The 19,233-nt window shown below is 45.9% G+C and overlaps 1 protein-coding gene across 4 annotated transcripts in view; it reads left to right on the top strand.

The window, feature by feature from the left end:
* Window positions 1-19,233, top strand: part of LOC108681507 (chromodomain-helicase-DNA-binding protein 7) — a 45,596-nt gene that overhangs the window by 10,351 nt on the left and 16,012 nt on the right. For all 4 annotated transcript variants that reach the window (XM_018170544.2, XM_047885672.1, XM_018170542.2 and 1 more), the window contains exons 2-4: window positions 71-3,819; window positions 4,239-4,316; window positions 18,969-19,207. In XM_018170544.2, the coding sequence (XP_018026033.1) occupies window positions 193-3,819; window positions 4,239-4,316; window positions 18,969-19,207 (3,944 nt within the window). In that variant the 5' untranslated portion in view covers window positions 71-192. The remainder of the gene's footprint in view (window positions 1-70; window positions 3,820-4,238; window positions 4,317-18,968; window positions 19,208-19,233) is intronic.

Below are 19,233 nucleotides of genomic sequence, written 5' to 3'. Positions count from 1 at the left end.
GACGGGAATGAATATTATACAATAACCTGCCATGCTAAAAATGTTAACTTTGTATATCTTTCCTGTGCAGGCCTTGTGAGCTATGCATTCAAGACTGGTAGCTGCCACCAACAGTATGATAGGCAAGAAAAGAGCCTGGTCTATGATTATCCAGCAGCTGAGTACCTAGCAAAAAGTTATTCTTGTTGAAGAATGGATAATTTCACTGGTCTCTTTGGAGATGCAGATTTAGGGGATTTGGATTTGGGTGTGGACTCCTTTGGAGGTCCCCCCGGTCCTACACCAGTGAGCGTATCTGACCTCGACCTGGCCAATTACTCCCAGCCAAGCTACACTAATATTGGCAGCAACCCTGAGCAGCAGCAGGCACCGTCCCAGCAACCTCAGAAAGCTGGTCATTTGTCTTGTCAATCTCAGCCTCAACCCCAACAGCTGCAACCCCAAGGAGGGGGTATTCCTGGGGGACAACCAAGTTTTGGAGTTCCACCTCAAGGCTACCAGTATGGCTCCTCAGGAGGAGGAGCTCCCCAGCAGGCACCCATGGGGCAGTTCTCTATGGGAGGTCAGTACCGGCCTCCTTACCACAGCCAGGACATGTATGGCCAGTCAGCCATGCCCAGCTGGGGAGGCAACTCTGACCCGTTCAGTGGTCCCCCATCCCAGCCTGGCTACCCCATGCCTGGGTCTCAGCCTGGAGGGCGTCAGATGGGCGGGTATCAGGGTGGACCTATGCAAGGCATGCCTAACAGCCTTCCTCCTGGTCCCCCCCAGCAGCAGTCAGCGCAGCCAGGCAGCATTGGTCAGAACTACCCTGGGCACGGTATGCCTCAGGGATACCAGGGACAACCAAGCCCATACGCGACAGGGCCGCGCCCGTCGTACCCGAGCTATGATCCTCAGCGTGGGCTGGCTCCTGGAGGCTCCATGATGTTCCCCGGGGGACCTCATGGTGGTTCACTAGGAGGTCCTGTTGGTCCCCACCCTGGAGGACCTTTGGGTCCTAGTGGTTCTCATGGCCCTGGCAACCCTCCGCAGCAGTACGTGGTACGGCCGGCCACTCAGCAGCCCCAGCAGTACGCTAACTTCCCTCAGCCTAGTGCCTCTCAGATGATGGCCAGTCACGGTTCTCCGGCAGACATGTCACGACAATACAGCACTCAGCACCCACAGGCACCAAGCCACCAGATACCTAACGGCAGTCCAGCGTATAGGCCTTCATACACCCCATCTGCCACCCAGATGTCCCCACACTCACAGATGTCCCCTCATCCTCAGATGTCCCCTCGTTCTATGTCTTCCCCTCACCCCACATCATCTCCTGTCCCTAATCAGTCAACTTCAGGTGCTGCAGGGCAGGCAAATAGCGCTACAACGTCGAGTGGTGGGGTGGGTTCCAGTCTCCAGCACCTTGAGAATATGGTGAAGCCTTCTATGGGGGCGCCACCGAGCTCGGCACCTACGAGCCAGTCGGGCTTGCAGTCGTCCATGTACAGCGGACCCTCTGGCATCCCTAGCCCCATATCAAACAGAGGAGCCCCGATGTCGCCGGGTGTCTCTCGGCCTGTTGGCCCCTCAATGAGTCCTGTTATGAGCCCACGGCCCCCCATGTCTCCTCAACAATGGGGTACTCAAGCTAGACCTCCTCAAAACTACAACATGCAGCCTGGATACCACTCCAGCATGACAGCTAGAGGGCCTGCGCCAAACATTGCCCAGTTGCAAGAAAATATGCATCCTGAAAGTATTGGTAGTGCAAGTGATAGTAATACGTTGACTCAAAATTGTGGCAATGTGAATAGTGCTGCTCAGTTGAATGGACCTTTATTAAATGTCAGTGTTAATAACAGTAATAGTACTACCGTTGTTAGTGATAGTGTTAAGGATAGATTAGAAAACCAGCAAAGTTTGTTGAACATTAATGGTCCAGCTAGTGGGAAGCTCAGTATACCAGCCAATGTGCCTCAATCAACTTCAGCTATGCCTGCTGTGGACTCAGGTCTGTCAGGTGTGACAAATGTCGCTGCTGCCACTGCTCCTTCCAGTATTCCGAACCCTCTGGGAGTCGTGCAGCAGCAACAGCCTGGAGTTCATGTGCCTCCTAACACAATGCCAGGAAACACAGCCCCTGGTGCGATGCCTATTGGTGGTGCCGCTGCTCCCAACGGCATGATGTCGCACAGACCGCCTGGCTCTTTAGCTCCATGTGGTCCTTATCCTCAACAGTTCCGCATGAATGGACCTCACCAATACCGGCCTGGCAGCCCGCTGAACAGCATGCCTCATCACCAGGGCATGGCTCCCCGACAGCCGTCGATGCTGCCGAACATGTCTCAGTCGATGATGCCTCAGCCTCATCATCCCTCCAATTCCAGCGCACAGGCCATGAGCGTCGCCCCCAACGTCAGCGCTCACCAGATCAACTCGATGGCGCCTTCTCAGATCTCCACCGCTCACCTGCCGCGCTCGCCGCAACCCGTGTCGTCCGCCAGCCAGCATTTTAGTATGGGGGGTATGACAGACCTGCCGTCACCTCACTCCTCCCACACCAACCATGCTATGAGTAGACCGGCCACTGTTTCGTCGCCCGCCATGTCCCAGCAGTTGTCCGCGAGTGCTGGCTCTTCCTCTGGCTTGATGAGCCAGGCAAACTTGCAGGGTTCCGGCATGATGTGCTCGTCGCCCCTACAGTTGCAGCCATGCGGGTCCCCACAAATGATGCAGCAGGATTCCTATTTGCAGAGTGGCTCGCCAAGCACCAATACTGGGTCGTCTCCGCTACCCAACAACTCAGGTGCTGACGCCACAAGGCTGTCCCCAATGGGGACTGGTATGTCATCGGGATGTCCGACGCAGGTGCCGAGTTCGGGGAACACAGAACAGCATCCAGACAGCAGCCCCCACCACTTGAGGCCCAACAGTCAGGGACCCATGATTCAAAATTTAGATGGCATGAGTGGTGGCCCCTTGTCGATGGGAGGCTCAAACCAGAGATCGTTTTCCCAGCATGGAAACATGGGATTCGGAAATACGAGTTCAATGGGCCCAGCCCACATGCGACCCAACTCCTCATTAGGGATGCACGGCAGCAGCGGGGCGCCAAGAGCTCCCTCCCCGTGTGGGCCTAACGGGTCCCCAGGCATGTCAATGGGCGGTGCCAGCCCTATGATGCCATCTTCAGGGCCCGGGCTTGCTGGCCCACCCCTGCATGACCCAATAATGATGCAGCAGAGGTCAGCCGGGCCGACCCCCACTCCAGGCAGACCTGAGATCCCCAGTCCTCTTCGAGCCCCGGGCTCTCAAATGCCCATCGGGACTCCAGATGACGCAGATATGGTGGGGTCTGGGTCTTCCCCCAGCACTCAGCCGTGCGGGGGATCAGGCGGTGGCCAGTTAGGCACGGCTTCTCCCATGCTTCACGGCAGCCCTCAAATGAACCAGGGGAGTCCTGTGCCATTAAGACCGCAAGACCTCAACCAACCTATGGGTGGGGTCACTCCACTGGGAACCAATGGTCCTGGCCCAATGAATATGGGAGGATCCAACGGTCAGATGCTTCCAGGACCACCCGCCATCAGTCTACATGCGCCTATTATTGGTCCCGGTGGGATGATGTCCAGTATTCCTTCCGCGGGTCCATTAGGGCCCGGGATGAGACCTGTTGGCCCGAACATGATGGGGCCTCGGGGACCAAGTGGGCCAGTGATGATGCCTCTCATGCCTGGTCAGCCGCCGCCTAACCTGCAGTTTGAGCTGCAGCAGTGCCAGCAGCAGCTGCAACAGCTCTATAAAATGCCTCAAAATCTCCAAACGCAGCAGCAGGTAAGCACAAAAAATTGCGCCCGCAGCGGTGTGTAGTTCATACCAGAGTTTCACTTGCTCAAGTTAAAAGCAATATATTGTATTATTTCCTGAATATTTCCCGTATACAAATAAACTGAAGGTTAGTGTACTTCCATTTTATGATGTTAGGGCTATATTTTCAACTGATATTTTCAAGTAGATGCATCTCCTTCGAAAATTTCAGTCGGGATGTGACCTCGATAAATGTGTAAAGGCAGGAGGAATCGAATCCTGAATGCGGTCAATTAACACGCTTTATATATTTATGTGTTTCCATCTTCGGCGATACTAACTTATCGACGCTCTAGCGTCGTTCGCATAACTTTTTGGTCTTATTTTTTAATTGTTAATTAATGGGAACGGCTTGTTAATTATTCAACATCGTTTTCGCTTCCTAGATAAACGACATACAGCAGCGCATCAATCAACTCCAGCAACAACAACAACAGTTCATGCAGTCGCAAGCAATGTTTGTGGTGAGTACTAAAGACCTAAGACTTGAGCGTTTGTTGTTCATGTAGTAAAAATTTATATTATCGTTATTCACTTGCACCACGCACCTTCTTTTATCTCTGCAGTAGTCGGTGTTAGTGTGTTGGCTATAAACTACTACTAATTATAGCCGTGCTTCTAGGCTTGGCTATGCAGGCATTTCAAGTAGTATATGATTTTTTTAGGCAATTGAAGTGCGGTAAGCTAATTTAGCGTCATATCTTTCCCATACATCCATCGTGGCCTGGGACTACTAATATATACTAAGGATACAGCGCCGAAGTCATTATTTGAGCTCACATTAACTGTGATCTTGTTAATGAAAAATATAGCTATGCGTGTTATGTATAAATGTTAGATTTTTCAATTGTGTATACGATAGTAAACCAGCAAACGCAGCAGCTGCTTCGGTGATATTTGTAGGAGCGCTGCGATACATTATTCAGCATTGAGATAACATCGCTGTGTGCTACGACACGCTCGTATCCCGACACGCGGCCCAAGAGGCTCTGGTGCTGCTGGTGTGCGGCCGTACGTGGCATGCGACGCGCCCCTAACTGGACACCGGGCGCATCTAGGGCGCTGGCTGCTCTCGCAGAACGAACAAAAAATGAGTTTTTTTTTTTCTATCGTGCGATTCCGATAGTTTTTGTTCACAGGACAACCGTCCATGGCCGCCGTACACCCGCGGACGCTGATGTACACCCGCTAAAGACTGCCTCAGTTTCATGTTGCATGCCAAGAATCTTTCTACTCTCTGACTGTTTACTAGGGGAAAGCAACGATACTAAGAATAACGATTTTCCAAGGTCATCCCTTCAAGACTTGTTAAGCATATAGATCACGGGTAATGCACGTATTGCTAATCTTCAGTTATTATACGTGGAACTCCAGGAAAAATGTAAGGGATTTTTTGCGTTTATTTAGCAGCTCCGTACTGACGCTAGCTAGGCCTTGGGAGGGGCCCGGCGTGGCTGTTGTGTTGGGTTTGTCACGGGGAGAAGGGGGGCGAGATCGTCAGTAATGCCCACCGCAAGAGCAGCGAGCGGCCGGCATCAAACAGCTGTATCGATTATGCCGCTGAGATGCCGCCGCGCCGCTCTGCATTGCTGCTGCTACTCTGCGCTTCTGATGCTGGTGATGTTCTATGCTTCTGATGCTGCTGATGCCAAGCGTCGTCGCTGCTGCTGCTGCTCTGCGTCGCTGCTGCTGCTGCTCTGCGTCGCTGCTTCTGTTGGTGATGCTCTGCGTCGCTGTTTTTGCCGACGATGCTCCATGTTTCTGCGCTGCTGGTGCTGCTCCGTGTCGGTGGTGTGTTGCTGCGTTCCTGCTGCTTGATGTCTTTGCTGGTCCTGCTGCTGGGGCGCATGTCAATCACTCGAAGGTCTGGCAGTGCACAATTGGTCCTCACTGATGCGAGTCGACAGCGCACCAGCCAACCCGCCCAGAAGGCTACCCTCGCGAGAGAGCAGTAGAGCTTGTGGCCATCTACTATTCATGGTGGTTGTAGCGATAGAAAAACAATTACATAACATTCCATAGTTAGACCAAACCTCATCACTTCTATTATCAACCTTAAGTGTCAGTTCGCATGTTTTCTTACGCGCGTCGTTGCATGCTGAACTCATGGTCACTGAAATGCGTATTTTTGGTGCAGCAAATACGGCGCTCACTGCAATTAATATCAGGGGGGATTTATTGTCAATGTTTTGGATTATTATCAAACTAACAGCCTAAGAGCCTTTCACTCATCAATTTTGTGAGCGAAGTTGTTCTACTCACCTTAGGATTGCTTATATTTATTTTCAATGACGGCAGTTATCGTCTCGGCAAACCCAATGCGTCTTATTACGATGCCGTATCATGCGTGAATGAACTGCTATCATGAAATTGATCGAAAATGAAGATTTGGCGTTGGTCCCTTCAGTAAAATTCAGGGCGTGTCCAAGCATCCGTCACGCATTGAATAGCAAGTTGATATATGTAGATCGTGAGCATACATCTTGGACGATTTGTTGTGTGATGTTCTTAGTACTGCCGTGCATGAGTGCTCTCACTGCTCTGCTCTGGCCGAGCACACCGTGATCAGGCACGTGCACGCCGCACGCGTGCGAGGTCCAGAGGTGCTGGCCGATAAGAGGCGTCGTGCATGGCTGTGTTGCACCGTGGGAACTGACCTGCCCGAAGCTCCCGTCCCCTCTGCCCCCTTGAGCCCGGCAAGGAGGCAGGGGAGGTGTCGCATGTTGCCCCACTTCGACCTGATTGAGAACGACCTCTGTGGCCGCCTTGCCAGCATTCCAACTTCAGCTCAACGTATTCGCCAAAACAATGACCAAGTGAAGAATTTAGAAGAATTTAGCGGCGAATGTAATGAGAACCGTGATAACAAGCGTTATCTTAATTGAATAGTAACAGTTAACAAGACGATTTTCTATTGACAGCTTACAAATAGAAAAAATTAAGATGTATTATCCTACAAAAATTAAGTTTAATTTCTTCTAAGCTGTGTCAATTGATCAGCCTGTAGCTACAGGATCCCTTAATTTCGATTAAAGTATCCACCCCCGAGGAAGCGTAGCGTTGTGAGAGAAATGTTAGCCATGTGAGGAGGAAGTGAGCTTTGTGAACTAAGCGCCCGTTCTTGGGATGTATTGCGTTACACTTATGCCTCGCCCGCAGCCCATGCCCTTCTCTTTGTTTCTGATCACCGCTCTTACCGCTTCGTATGGACACTCTTTGTGCGGAACGCTTTTGTGTACTCTTTTCATTTGGAACTAGTTTTCGCTCTTTTTACTTCTGTCGTTTGATTGCACAATGTACAGTTCCAACCTAAAGATTTTGCTTAGGTTCGGTAGAGTTCTGTGTATCATCGCCTAACGATAATCGGAGTGTGGTATAACGATCATCGCCGTATTAAGACCTGAGCTATGACATCTTCTCTAACGGCAACGTATACTCATATCGCGTGCTAAAATTCTACAGCAATTATCAAGATTCATGCATCGCGTCTAGTTTTCAAAGGGACTGCTGCTCTATTTCTAGCTAGATCAAGTCAAGATAAATTCTCTAGCTGCGTTTAAGAAGCGTGTAATGCGAGTTGATCGTTCGTGTTCATATCTACGTTGAGCGTGTATCAGGAGATAGTATATTAACTTGCATCTTTCAGTGCGTCAGCCTTGCATGCACTCGCTCCACTGCGCCGTCGTTTCCTTGCTCGCCTTTGTATGGTTGTGCGTTCGTTTGTACGGCGGTGTGTGCGTGTCTGTGTGCGTAGTATCTCTAATATTTTCTCTATTGAATAAAATCTAAGCTTTGGCCGCCATTTTGAATGGTTGAGCCGGCACACTCGCTCTCTATTGCCTTTCGTGTGATACCGCGGTAGTTTCTTCAGGACACTACTTGCGTTGTGACATCTACCATAATGCGTCTCTCTTTGTTTCTCTTCTCTCTCTCTGCCTCTGTCTCAGTCTCTCTTAATACCGTACCGCTTTGGCAGAAAGTTCGAATCCTGGTTTGTCAAACTGTTTGTCAGAGCCAGTCTAGGGCGTCAAGTCTATCTTGACGAAAGCGGGATTGACAATGTGTTGTCAATTTCTATTCGTTATTCATTATATAATTGCTCATCATTTAACTCGATTCCCTTCTATTCTTCTATTTCACATAACCTTGTAATGCTCAAGTCGGCCCAAGAATAACCCAGCCTTGTGGTCATTCTTTTCTCCACTTTGTAGCTGCTTGCTGGCTTTTTTTCCTAAGCAACTCAATCGGTATAAGTTCTCTCCAACGTCTCGAACTCCTCCATATTCACTTCTACTTGTTTGCCCAGTAAAAGTTGATACTTGACGAGGAAAATCGTATGAAGAGAATTATCTCCTAGAAATGCACGTTGGAGCCCGTCCTAATATGCCATGCTTGTTAACGTTTACCTTCTACCACCGCTAATGATGTTCAAAAGTTTCTTTTGACAATTATGAAATGTGACACTTTCCTCGATGAACATCAGTGGCTTGTGCGCTTGCACTGGTGTGCGTGTCCATTCGAAAAAGGCGCACATGTGTCGGTCGTGCTTCCACAGACCTACTTGGTAACGGTATTCGTTCGAGACCAGCGCAGCAGTGGTATTCTTACGGGAGTACTCTCAAGCACTGAGGTGCAGACAGGGCTCTTCTACACATTTCAGGAATGCCATTCATGCTGCCGCTGCTGCTGCTGCTGCTGCTGTCTGGTCTCTGTGCTTCTTTGCTGGGCGTACGGGAGAGGCTGCGTCCCACTTCCTGCCCGCTCTACGTTGCTTTCTTCTCTATTTCTTCAATTGTCTCATCGCCATGCCTTCTCCGTCCAGCCTTCACCTCATCGGATGGCCTTCTTTCTAGTGTGCTTTCTCTGTCTAGCTTCATCTTCCTTGTGAAGCCGTTTTCTCGTTGACATGCCTTATTATGATATCACTGCGCTGTCTAGCCTAATTATCCCTGTGCCACTTTTTCTCGCCGACTTGCTTTCTTCCTTCTGTATATTAATACTCTGCCTAGCCTTCTCATCTCTGCCTGACATTTTTACTGTCTGCCCTCTTTTCATTCGTTTTTGTTTGTCTAGCCTTCTATTTCTAGCCTTCTTTATTTCTCATCTTGCTATGAATTTTTTTGCTTTTCTTTTGCACTTCTCATCTATTTTGCTTGCTCATGACACTGGCCATCGAACTTTTTCCTGTTTCATCAAATTAACCCGAACTTACATTCTGTTATGTAATGATCCGTGGCGTTTTATTAACATGATCTTTTCGTTGCCATTGATATTAGTTACTTTTTTATTAACATTTAAAATTTCTCTCAAGTGCCACTGCGCATTTTTCGCCTCGACTTGCTTCATAATGACTAAAATTTGAAAACTCTCACATAAGCTTGATCATACCAGTGTCATGCAATGAAGACAGTATACGAATAAATAGGTGTATTATTGCATTAAAAAAAAATTTGTGGATGTTGTGGCTGTTCAGGTTTTCGCTTAAGTTTTTCTCTACGCGCACGGCAAATGTAAAATATTTAGTTAACTGTTCCTAATGCATTCTTCATATACCCCTTAGAATTTTCAGCATATTATTCTGTGCAATTTCAACTTGAAAACAATTTTATTTGACCCTTAGTATGTGGGAAACAGTATATAAAATAATATAAACCCAAATGACGATGTATGGTTGCACGATTGCCGAACGATTTTATTTTAATACGTGAAACTTTTTAACCGTCTTTTTTCTGCGGGGTTGAGGGTAAATCATTTACAGTTTTTGTACTGAAGAGTTATTAAGTTTCTTTTCACAACGTTGGTGTGTGTTTCTAACTTGGATAAAGTCTAATTTCTTTATTTTTTCACAGCCGTTCCAAACCTATGCTGCTATAGCATTTTAACACGTTCTAATTATCCTACTTGATTGTCAACCATATGCCTATCTTCATGAAACAAATTTCCATGCTCATCTCATTAATTTGATTTGAAAAGCATTTGTTGGCATTTCGATATATATATAATACCAAAGAGAGCCAGCACTGAGAAGTAATATTCAATGGCTTGCATCACGTCTCTGTCGGCGCGTGAGTTCAAAGGTGTTACCAGCGACGCACTCCGACCGCCGCGACAGCGATGCTCCTATACCGGCCCGCATCATCCGCTTTAAACCAACGCGCCCGGCAACACTCGCATTACCTTTCAACTCGGGTCATGAGTCATCGTTGTTTTATTTCATTGTTCTTAATACTGTTGCCATCGTAAAGGCTCGGAACCAGGTATAATTCTTTTTAATTGCTGGGGTCTGACAATTTGAGTCGCTAAATATATTTGGATGGTCAAATAGTCACGTATTGAGTGGGAATAAAACCTCGACTGCATGAATCTCAAAGTTCGTGTTTGCCTCGTGTTTCAAGGAAACACGTCTGTGGTAACTTCTATGATAGTGGTAATTTCTATGTATTTTGATGATAGTGGAACAGTGAGGTTTTAGACGTAGCTCCATGACTAGTTTTTCATAGAAACATGTAAAATCATTTGGCTTCTTGGCATCCACCATTGAAATGAGAGCCTTCTCTTAGTTTTTAGCTGACCAGCATCCATACGCCACTTTGCCACATCCTGTGATTTTCGACGCACTTGAGATTTGTCCTTACGCAGCCTCTTGTGACGCTACACCTGCTGCAGCTGCTGCATGTTGCTTCGAGCAGCTGTAACTGCCGCTTGTCCCTCCGATCAATACTTCCTTCTCTTATCTTGCGATCCGCGGCCTCTCGTGGGATGCTATCCTCCGCGATTGCGTATTCGCTTCTTTGCTGCACAAATCAAGTATTTAGCACACCTTTCCTCTGGTCATGAGCGTCGTCCTTATTTGGCTAGTATTACTGCAAAAATGGACCGATGTTGGGGATCCATCACCTTTGACTTTCAATCGCAATGGAAAATTGCCTGCCCGCAGATATCATTGCACTTACCATAGAGCATTTCTTTAAATAATGTACCAAATTTCGTCGCACAGTTCGTAATTATTTTCTCTTGAGACATGGATCATAACTGCATGCGGATTGACTAAAAAAATCTATGATCTTGGTCATATATAACCGCTGACCTCTTCACTGCAGCTGATAGTCATGATTTATTATCAGTCAGGTCACCTGAGGTGCGGTGTGTCAGGTCACCTGAGGTGCGGTGTGTCGGGTCACCTGAGGTGCGGTGTGTCGGGTCACCTGAGGTGCGGTGTGTCGGGTCATCGGAGGTGCGGTGTGTCACTGACTAGTGTTCTATATTTCACAAAGTAGTAGAGTTAATAGTAACGTCTGCAATTGCCAATGGTTATTTCTGAATTCAAGAATACTCTTGAATGGCATCTAATTCAAGCTTGAAACGAAAGCTCGATTCCACCCCTGACGATGTTATTACCTGGAGTCAAGCAACAATACGTGCACGTGCTCGAACTCTTTTGTCAAGAACCCACCTCGCGTTCCACTTTCAAGAGCTCTGCTAAGATGGTTAGCGACAACGACATACAAGGAGTGTTGTTTATACCTGGCGATCAAGTGAGGATGACTCCAACGACGAGCCTATTGAATCACGAGGCGAACAAAACGATATGAAGAAGCGAATGATGATAAAAATACGATGATGAAGAAAAGTACGATGACGGAGAATACGATGAGATTACAGCCAGAATAGATTGTATGGTTAGCATCAGTGTACACGAGACCCGAGGATTCAAGTGGAATTTAGGTAAAAAGCCAGATAAACGGAAAATAGAAGTTGAAGTTGATGTCGAGAGAGATAGAGAGAGAAATCGTTATATCCTTCTAACTTTGATTGGTAAATCAAAGACGAAAGATAAATAACCCTTCTAACTTATTGATGAATAAGATACTTTCTTCTTTTGTTAATGATCTTTATTGCTCTTTGAATTCGTGTTTCGTTTGTGTAGCTTTATTATTTTTCATTTTCCTTCTTTACACTGGCTAGTTTTCATCCCTAAAATTTATCACAATGCTTTCACATAGTTTTCGAATAAAAAAATTCCTATGATAGCTCTCAATATTAAGTTCTTTTCTTCGCTGAAGTGGCGAATGTTGAAACCATATTTATTCTCTTGAGTGACTTAGAAAGTTTTCCCTTACTCATTCATTGAATCTGCTTCACAATCGTAACCGTTATTTTGCTGTGCTTTGATGCGAGGTAGATGGCTTTCTGGTTCTCTAATTCATAAGATTTGGAAAATTTTGCGTTGTTTCCTCTATATACGGTACTTTACTATGCTTTATATTCTGTACTTTGAGAACATGGTTTATGTTGTTAAACGCATGTTTGACCGTAGTTTTTTTCCAGTTGAAAGTTGACGCTGCTACTCATGTGAGCTATTGTCTAAAGCTCCAAACTCTAAACCATGTGTCCCTAAATCGGCAGGCGTGAACTACTGACGATTTTTATTTACTCATAATTTGGGCATATTGCGTCATTGTATTCATACACCATATCCATCCTCTTCAATTCGGATCTGCAGGGCACGTTTTCCTCTTCTGTGACTCAGACCAGCAGAGCACGTTTTCCTCTTCTGTGACTCAGACCAGCATAGCACGTTTTCCTCTTCTGTGACTCAGACCAGCAGAGCACGTTTTCCTCTTCTGTGACTCGAGCAGCTTGGTAGTACATTTTCGTCCTTGCGACCGAGACCAGCTGTTTTCGGGGACGTTTTCGTGCGGTGGGAATTCGAGCAGCTGTTGACCTGCAGGTTTGCTGCGTCCCTTGCACACGAGACCAGCTGTTTACCGCCACGTTTTCGTCCCCTGTGACTCTTACCAGCTGCTTTGCTTTTCCTCGGACCGCCTCGCATTCCGCACCGAGATTTGAGTTAGCTAGGCTTGTTGTGCTCGAATGACTCACAGCACCGGGCTTTTCCTGGGTCAGCTCCTGCAAGCACCGTAGCTATAGCATTGACCAGCGTGCGGCGCCGTAGCTATAGCATTGACCACAATGACCAGCCTTCAACGCATTCGGGGTTGAACTTGAAATCTACGTTTGTGTGGCTTACAATTTGAGCGTATTATTTAAGACTTGCTTTGTAAACATGAATATACATAACAAAGAAATCCATGATGATTTGAGGTATTATAAACTGAAACTATACTCTTAGTATTAGCGTAAAGCGTGAACTTGATTCAAGGTGCCCAGCATGTGATGTCTTGAAGCTAGAGCGCTCGCTTGTTCGCCCGACGCTCTCTATGGTACGCGACTCTTGAAATGCCTAATAGATGCTTGCCGCTACGTAATTTCTGAAACAAAATGGCCGCCGAGGCGTTACTTCTCTTCCTCGCTCTCCCTTTTCGAGTTCTATTGCATCTGATTTCTAATGAGAAGTTCGTCCCGAACATCTGATCAGTTGCGTGCGAGATGGTGTAGTGAAATGTTCTCTAGTGTGCAACACGTAGCTCGGTTGCTATTAGTCTTTTAAATGATAGAAAATGTGAAGTTAGATGCCGGAGGTGCTTTGTGTGTTGGAAGTGGCATTGCAATGCTAGCCAAACATGAGCCGGTCGTTGGTCGCGTCATATCGAAAGCAGCATCTACCGCTGTTCATTGCCGCCAAGACTCGACTCTGTGTTGCTAGAAACCTCCACATCTCGGCTTTTGTTGCTTGCCTCACAAATATCACGTGCGTGGATGCGAGAAGCTCAGTACGAAGCTTTGTGGTTAGCATGACGTGCATTAGAATATTGATCGGTAACAGGAATTCAGTGAAGAAGATATGTGGCACGTGTGCGATAAGCGAGTGATGTGGCACACCAGCAATGCCTGCCAGCCAGCTGCCGCTGCTACTTCCTGCGAGCTCTCCCCACCCTTACCCTCCAAATGATCGAATTAAATATACCAAGATCGTCAGTCATTGTGCGCGTGTGTGCGTCTGTTTGTCTCCGAGTTCATATTAGACGCCATTTTGTGGAGGCAGCAAATTTCGCCGCTACCATCGCTCGTATTAGGAGTTTACCCAACGACAGTCGGCTAAGTCTTTCTGCGCTCATAATCCTGTCTAGCGCTAACAGCAATGTCCCTTGTCATGGATTTGTACGTTTATATTCGCATAACATGTAATCGTGCATCCATTTTAAACTTGCTCAACATTTCCTTGAAGCTTCACGGAAAGTATAACATACACACTTATTCTATAACAAATATCAGCAATTCGATTGTTGCTTTGGTATCGCACGTAGTCGTCGAGTACCACGCCTCGTGACGGTGACAGTCCAGCTCTCCGAGTCATGATTGTACCGTGCTTCTCTTCTGATACAAGCACTATATGGACTGTCGTTGAGATTTACCACTTGAGAACATATGTTCATTTTATTATGAATCTTGGTAAATCAACATACGAAGTCCATAGTTTAGTTACGAGATAACTACAACATAGTTTTAATTACGAGATAACTACAATTGTTTTCTTGTCATCATTGATACACTTCATTGCATTGTGCTTCTCATGTTTATTTTGCAAAGTAGTAGCATATTGTTACAGCTTCAGTGTTACAATTTTCAAATTTTTTCATAAGATGGCAGCACCTCTCTCCTAATTCGTCTGTAGATCTCCATGTTTTACATTGCATTCTAACTATGACATACTTTTTCGGTACGCTTGTGTTCCAGCAAATGAGTCTAAGCTGAAGTTCCATTTCAGTGCAAATACTCACATGCGCCTGCCAGACTTGCGCGTTTCCCCGTTTCTGTTGTAATAGCAGCCATACCTAAGATGATGGTGATTCCTTGGCTTTTATTACGTAAGGGTACGCACACAGTGGAAGCAGGTTTGCCCGCGCGGGCAACCTGCTCCAACCTGCCACAAGAATGAACATAGGATAATAATGTAAGTGTTCACAGTGAAAACCTGTACGAATAGGCTTCTGTATTCTATGGTTTCAGGCGCCAGCCTGAGCAGGTAACCAGCACGCTGGCAACCTGCTTTCACTGTGTGCGTACCCTAAGCTACGGATCTTTCCCGGCTTAGAGCTAGAAAGAACTGCCCTAAGCTTATTATATACGCCGAGAAACCTGACTATGCTAGAAATCATAGTCCAGCAAATTTTCACTAGATGGAGGTATAACAGTTCATTTAAAGATTTTATCCGCCTACCGAGCTGAATCAGCTGATATATCGAGTATGCTTCAGCACGCCGTAAGTAATGCGCGTGACGTTAACGCCAGCAACTCGTTGGCGGGGCGATGCACCAGCGCACGTTGCCGTCTGCTGGCCGGCTGGTCTCGCGAGCCACCTGGCCGTTTGATAGCTGGTGGTCATGCAGCCTGAGGTATGCCCAGGTGGTGGAGGTGGTGTAGGGCAGATGGTACAGCGGAGCACGTGACTCCCGACCTTCTTTGACGTCTTCAGCATTGTGCTACCGCCCGCTGAACACTTGATAGCGAAACATCTTTTGTGACTGTTACTAGCGTAGTAACTGAGAGCAGCTGTCTGTTTTGAAACATCCCTCGTATCATTCGACGACCAATTTCTGTTGGTGACAATGCCTTAGATTTAAAGTTTCGGAATGTTGAAGATTTTCGGAATGTTGAAGTCAGTGCGATTTAATGCAGTCTGATCTGTTTTTTTTTCTGGCTGGCATATTAGTTTCCTTTTAATCTCGCTAGACGCCTGCAGCTCATTTCCCTTTTAGCCAAAACATGTAATATATATGAGATTGATCGCTCCTCGTGAACTCCTCGCTTTCGAAGTGTCGATAGCAATAACCGTCAGTTGCCGACTGGTGGCGGTGCTCCAGACTTGATGTTCTTGTCTCCTGGCAAGCCATTCCATGAAGTCCAGCCAACTCAAGAGCAGTCACCCCTCGAAACTGCTTGGTCTGTCTCCTCAATTGCTGCTGTGCCACGTGTCGTTCATCACACCCTTGCCACGTCTCATTGCCCGTCTTCTTTGGTCGTCAATGTACAGAAGGGTATTTTATTAGCTTCGTTCACCATTAGGATATCACTAACAATTGCCCACAATATATCGGTATTCGGTATTTTTCTCACGAGAAAAGTTGTGGCATTCTTGCTCCGTAGGTTATCTTGGGAAGTTCAATATTTCCTTCCTACTGTCGAATTTTCACTCAATTTAAATACAACACAAATTTGGTGAAGCATTAAAAGTATATAAAAAAACGAAGTCGTTACGCTTGCACCCTTTGTTCTTCTTAATTGAAACGACGGAGAATACATCCTTTCATTCATGTGTTAACTACGAACTCTCTTATTTTGAGCAGTGCCAAATAAATTGTACCACAATCGGACTTTCGTATTTTAGCAGTGAATCAGGAAAAGATAAGAGTTGCGTCAGTATTGAGGTAGGAACGGTAGGGACGGTAAAATGTAAATTACACAGTCCAGGACCCTGAATGCGAAGAGGTTTGTGCAGCAACGGACTGTTTCGTTAGCTTTATTGTTACCGGCTTTTTGAACCCGTCGTCGCTTGCGCAAGCTCTGGATTATTGCGCTCGCTCATGAACAACTTGGTCAGATGTGCAATCGTTCGCCAAATTTATTACCAAGAATAGTGCAAGCTCTGAACCATTAAAAATATAGTGATAGAGGATTTCTTTCTTTTAATGCAAGGTTTTAATCTATCATTTCTCGACATTTTTTAACTGCGTCTTCCAGATTATTTAAAACAAACCCAACAGCATTATTTTTATACTAATTCTTCGTGGCAAGGGTAGAAGTTGTTAACACTACTAAGAGTTATTGTACGTGTCTGTCGCTAGTCTTGAGAAAAGTAGGCATTGCATGGCTCTTAAGCCCGTGTTGATGTTACAGCGAGCATCTAAATGTGGCATTAATAGAACTAGTAAGACTGGTCGCGCCAGTTAACATATACGCGCGCATGCACCCCTCCTTCTTCCTTTTGAAACTGCCCGCGTGCACCACCCTTACCAAGTTCCATTGTCGAGATGCTGGGCCTCCCTGGCCCCCCGTTCTCGTGTTGCTTTTCCCAGCAGCGTCATCGCGTTTTCCTGGAGAGATGTTTGAGGAGTGACTGAGTGCGCTCCACGTAGCTCCGCACCCTCCAATCTAACAAGTAACTTCTCAAAACTCGCTCGACGACCATTTCATCAGTGTACTTCTGACTGGCTTGTGAGCAACGTGCGAGAGGATTACCGGTCGCCATATTCCGCTGTGCTTTCTCTTGTTTCTTGACCTTAGGTGTCGCACCATATCTTCTTGACTGAGTTACTTTGTCAGCTTCATCATGAGTATGCGATAGAGACAGCTGTGCTGAACGCGTGTACCAGCAATAACATCTGGTGTGTAAGGCAGATATAACTGCTCGCTTTATGTACAGCCGCGACCGCGTGTGAGTTTCTCAGTCACGCTATTGGTTCGTTCGCCAATGCTTGCACACGATCCCATGTACACACAAGTCTGTGCTATGGATCGCTGTGTGTGTATGTACGTGTGTAGTTCGATTGTGACAGTGCTCAAGTAACGCCGACCCTACCGACGCTGTCCGCTCTTGATAGCTCTCATTCCTAGAACTCAATTTTATGTGACGACGTGGACTTATTTTTATCCTCATCCTGTTGTGCTCGTCATGATTTGAATTGTGTTGCTTCTTGAGGAAGTTTGTTGCTCGTTTGATAACTTTTTAGAATGTCATTGCTGCAGTGTAATGCATTCGTTCCTCCTCTGATCGCTCGTGCAAATGAACTCCCGTTATTTGCCTGGCCTACATCGACCATCTTATCACTGCAGTTGTCGTGTTCAAGAACAAATTTTTGCGGCTGAATAAGCCAGTATTTTAATGGTGGAGGCGCAGGAGTTCGGTTCATTTTTAGACTTGAAGATTCGATGCAGATTTAATTTCGTTTTAATGAATTCTATGCTATAATTTACGTGCTAAAGTGTTCATGCAAACAACATGTGCTAAAGTGCATTTAGCACATGTTGTTTAGTTTAGTGTTGTTGTAAAGTTTAGTGATCATTGTCAGTGATGTTTAATTGATAATTTTTTCGGGTCCTGATGCTCAGTCAGTGCCTGTGCTGTGCAGAAACACGACGTTGTAGTTTGTATTAAATCTAACTTCATAGAAATATTTGTGGTAACCGTATATGCCTTAAGGCGTTGTAACGAGATGACTGATGGGAAAATAAATCAATTATTCTGTTAACGTTGCATTCTTTGTCTTCTAATTTAAAAAGGTTCTAGATGTGTAAATTTTTAATGGTTGACAATTTAACGTTACGCCATGCCATATTCAACTGTGAAATAGTCTGTGATGAACCGATTCTAGTCAGTGCTATACTTAATTGATGTGTATAGTTAGCGAAAGTATATACAGTCGCAATGCAGCTCAAAGAGCGAGATGAGTGTGCTGCTATTGCTGATATGGTGAGACTGTCGTTCACGTTTACCTAGTCCATCATGCATGCCATAAGCAATAAATTTCAATGTGAAAGGTGAATAATTTATGATGATACGTTCCTCTCATCTGTATTCTCAATAATTTATTTCCTTGAAAAACTGCTTCTGCACTTGCTTCACTCTTTGAATTTTAAGATAATAATTTTGTGTCATAAAGTATGGGACACCAAGTCTAATTAACTAATGATATGTGTGATTAATTAAACCACACCAATTAATATTCAAATAATTGTACGAGTAAGGTTGCAGTTTAATTTTCGACTGTATTGTGTTTGTTTCTGCTTAACCTGATGTAATAATCTTTGTCAATAACAGTGAAATTTCAAATCAAAATATACTTTCAGTGCTTTTACAGCTTATTTCTGCCAATTGCGTTGGACTACCTGTCTATTCTATTTACTACGTACTTTTTACCTGGTTTCTAATAGTGGATCAATCAATTTTGCATATGTAATTTCGTTTTCATGGTGAATTTAAGCATGCGGTTTTATGATAATATTTTTAATCGGTGTTCATATTTAGACCCAGTGCACAATTGGATGAATTCAGATCCTTAAAAGCCCATTATGTCCATGAAATTTGCAAGTAAACCTAATTTCATCATTCATTTGTTGCATTTGAAATGATGAGTGCAGTTTGTCAGTGGGACACCTTCATTTTACAACTGTCATGGATGCCAGTGTTGGTAATATAAATGTATTTTGCGTTACAGCCTCCTGGCGCCGCTCCTGCTCTAGACGGATCTGCCCCAAGCACCCCTGAACCTGGCACTCCGACCTCTAAGAAGAAGAGGGTTCGAGCTCCTCCCAAGCCCAAGACGCCTAAAGCTCCCAAGCCTCCTAAGGAACCCAAGCCCAAGAAAGAGCCAAAGCCCAAGAAAGAAGTTAAGCCCAAAACTCCTAAGGAGCCGAAGGACCCGACTGAGGCTAAACCCAAAAGAATTCGAAACAGGCAAGGGTTTATTCACTTGTTTCTGG

The sequence above is a fragment of the Hyalella azteca genome, unplaced genomic scaffold, assembly GCF_000764305.2.
Source record: "Hyalella azteca isolate HAZT.00-mixed unplaced genomic scaffold, Hazt_2.0.2 contig264, whole genome shotgun sequence".
NCBI classification, from domain to species: Eukaryota; Metazoa; Arthropoda; class Malacostraca; order Amphipoda; family Hyalellidae; genus Hyalella; species Hyalella azteca.
The sequence above is the reverse complement of the archived record's forward strand: the minus strand, read 5'-3'. Positions and strand labels throughout refer to the sequence as shown.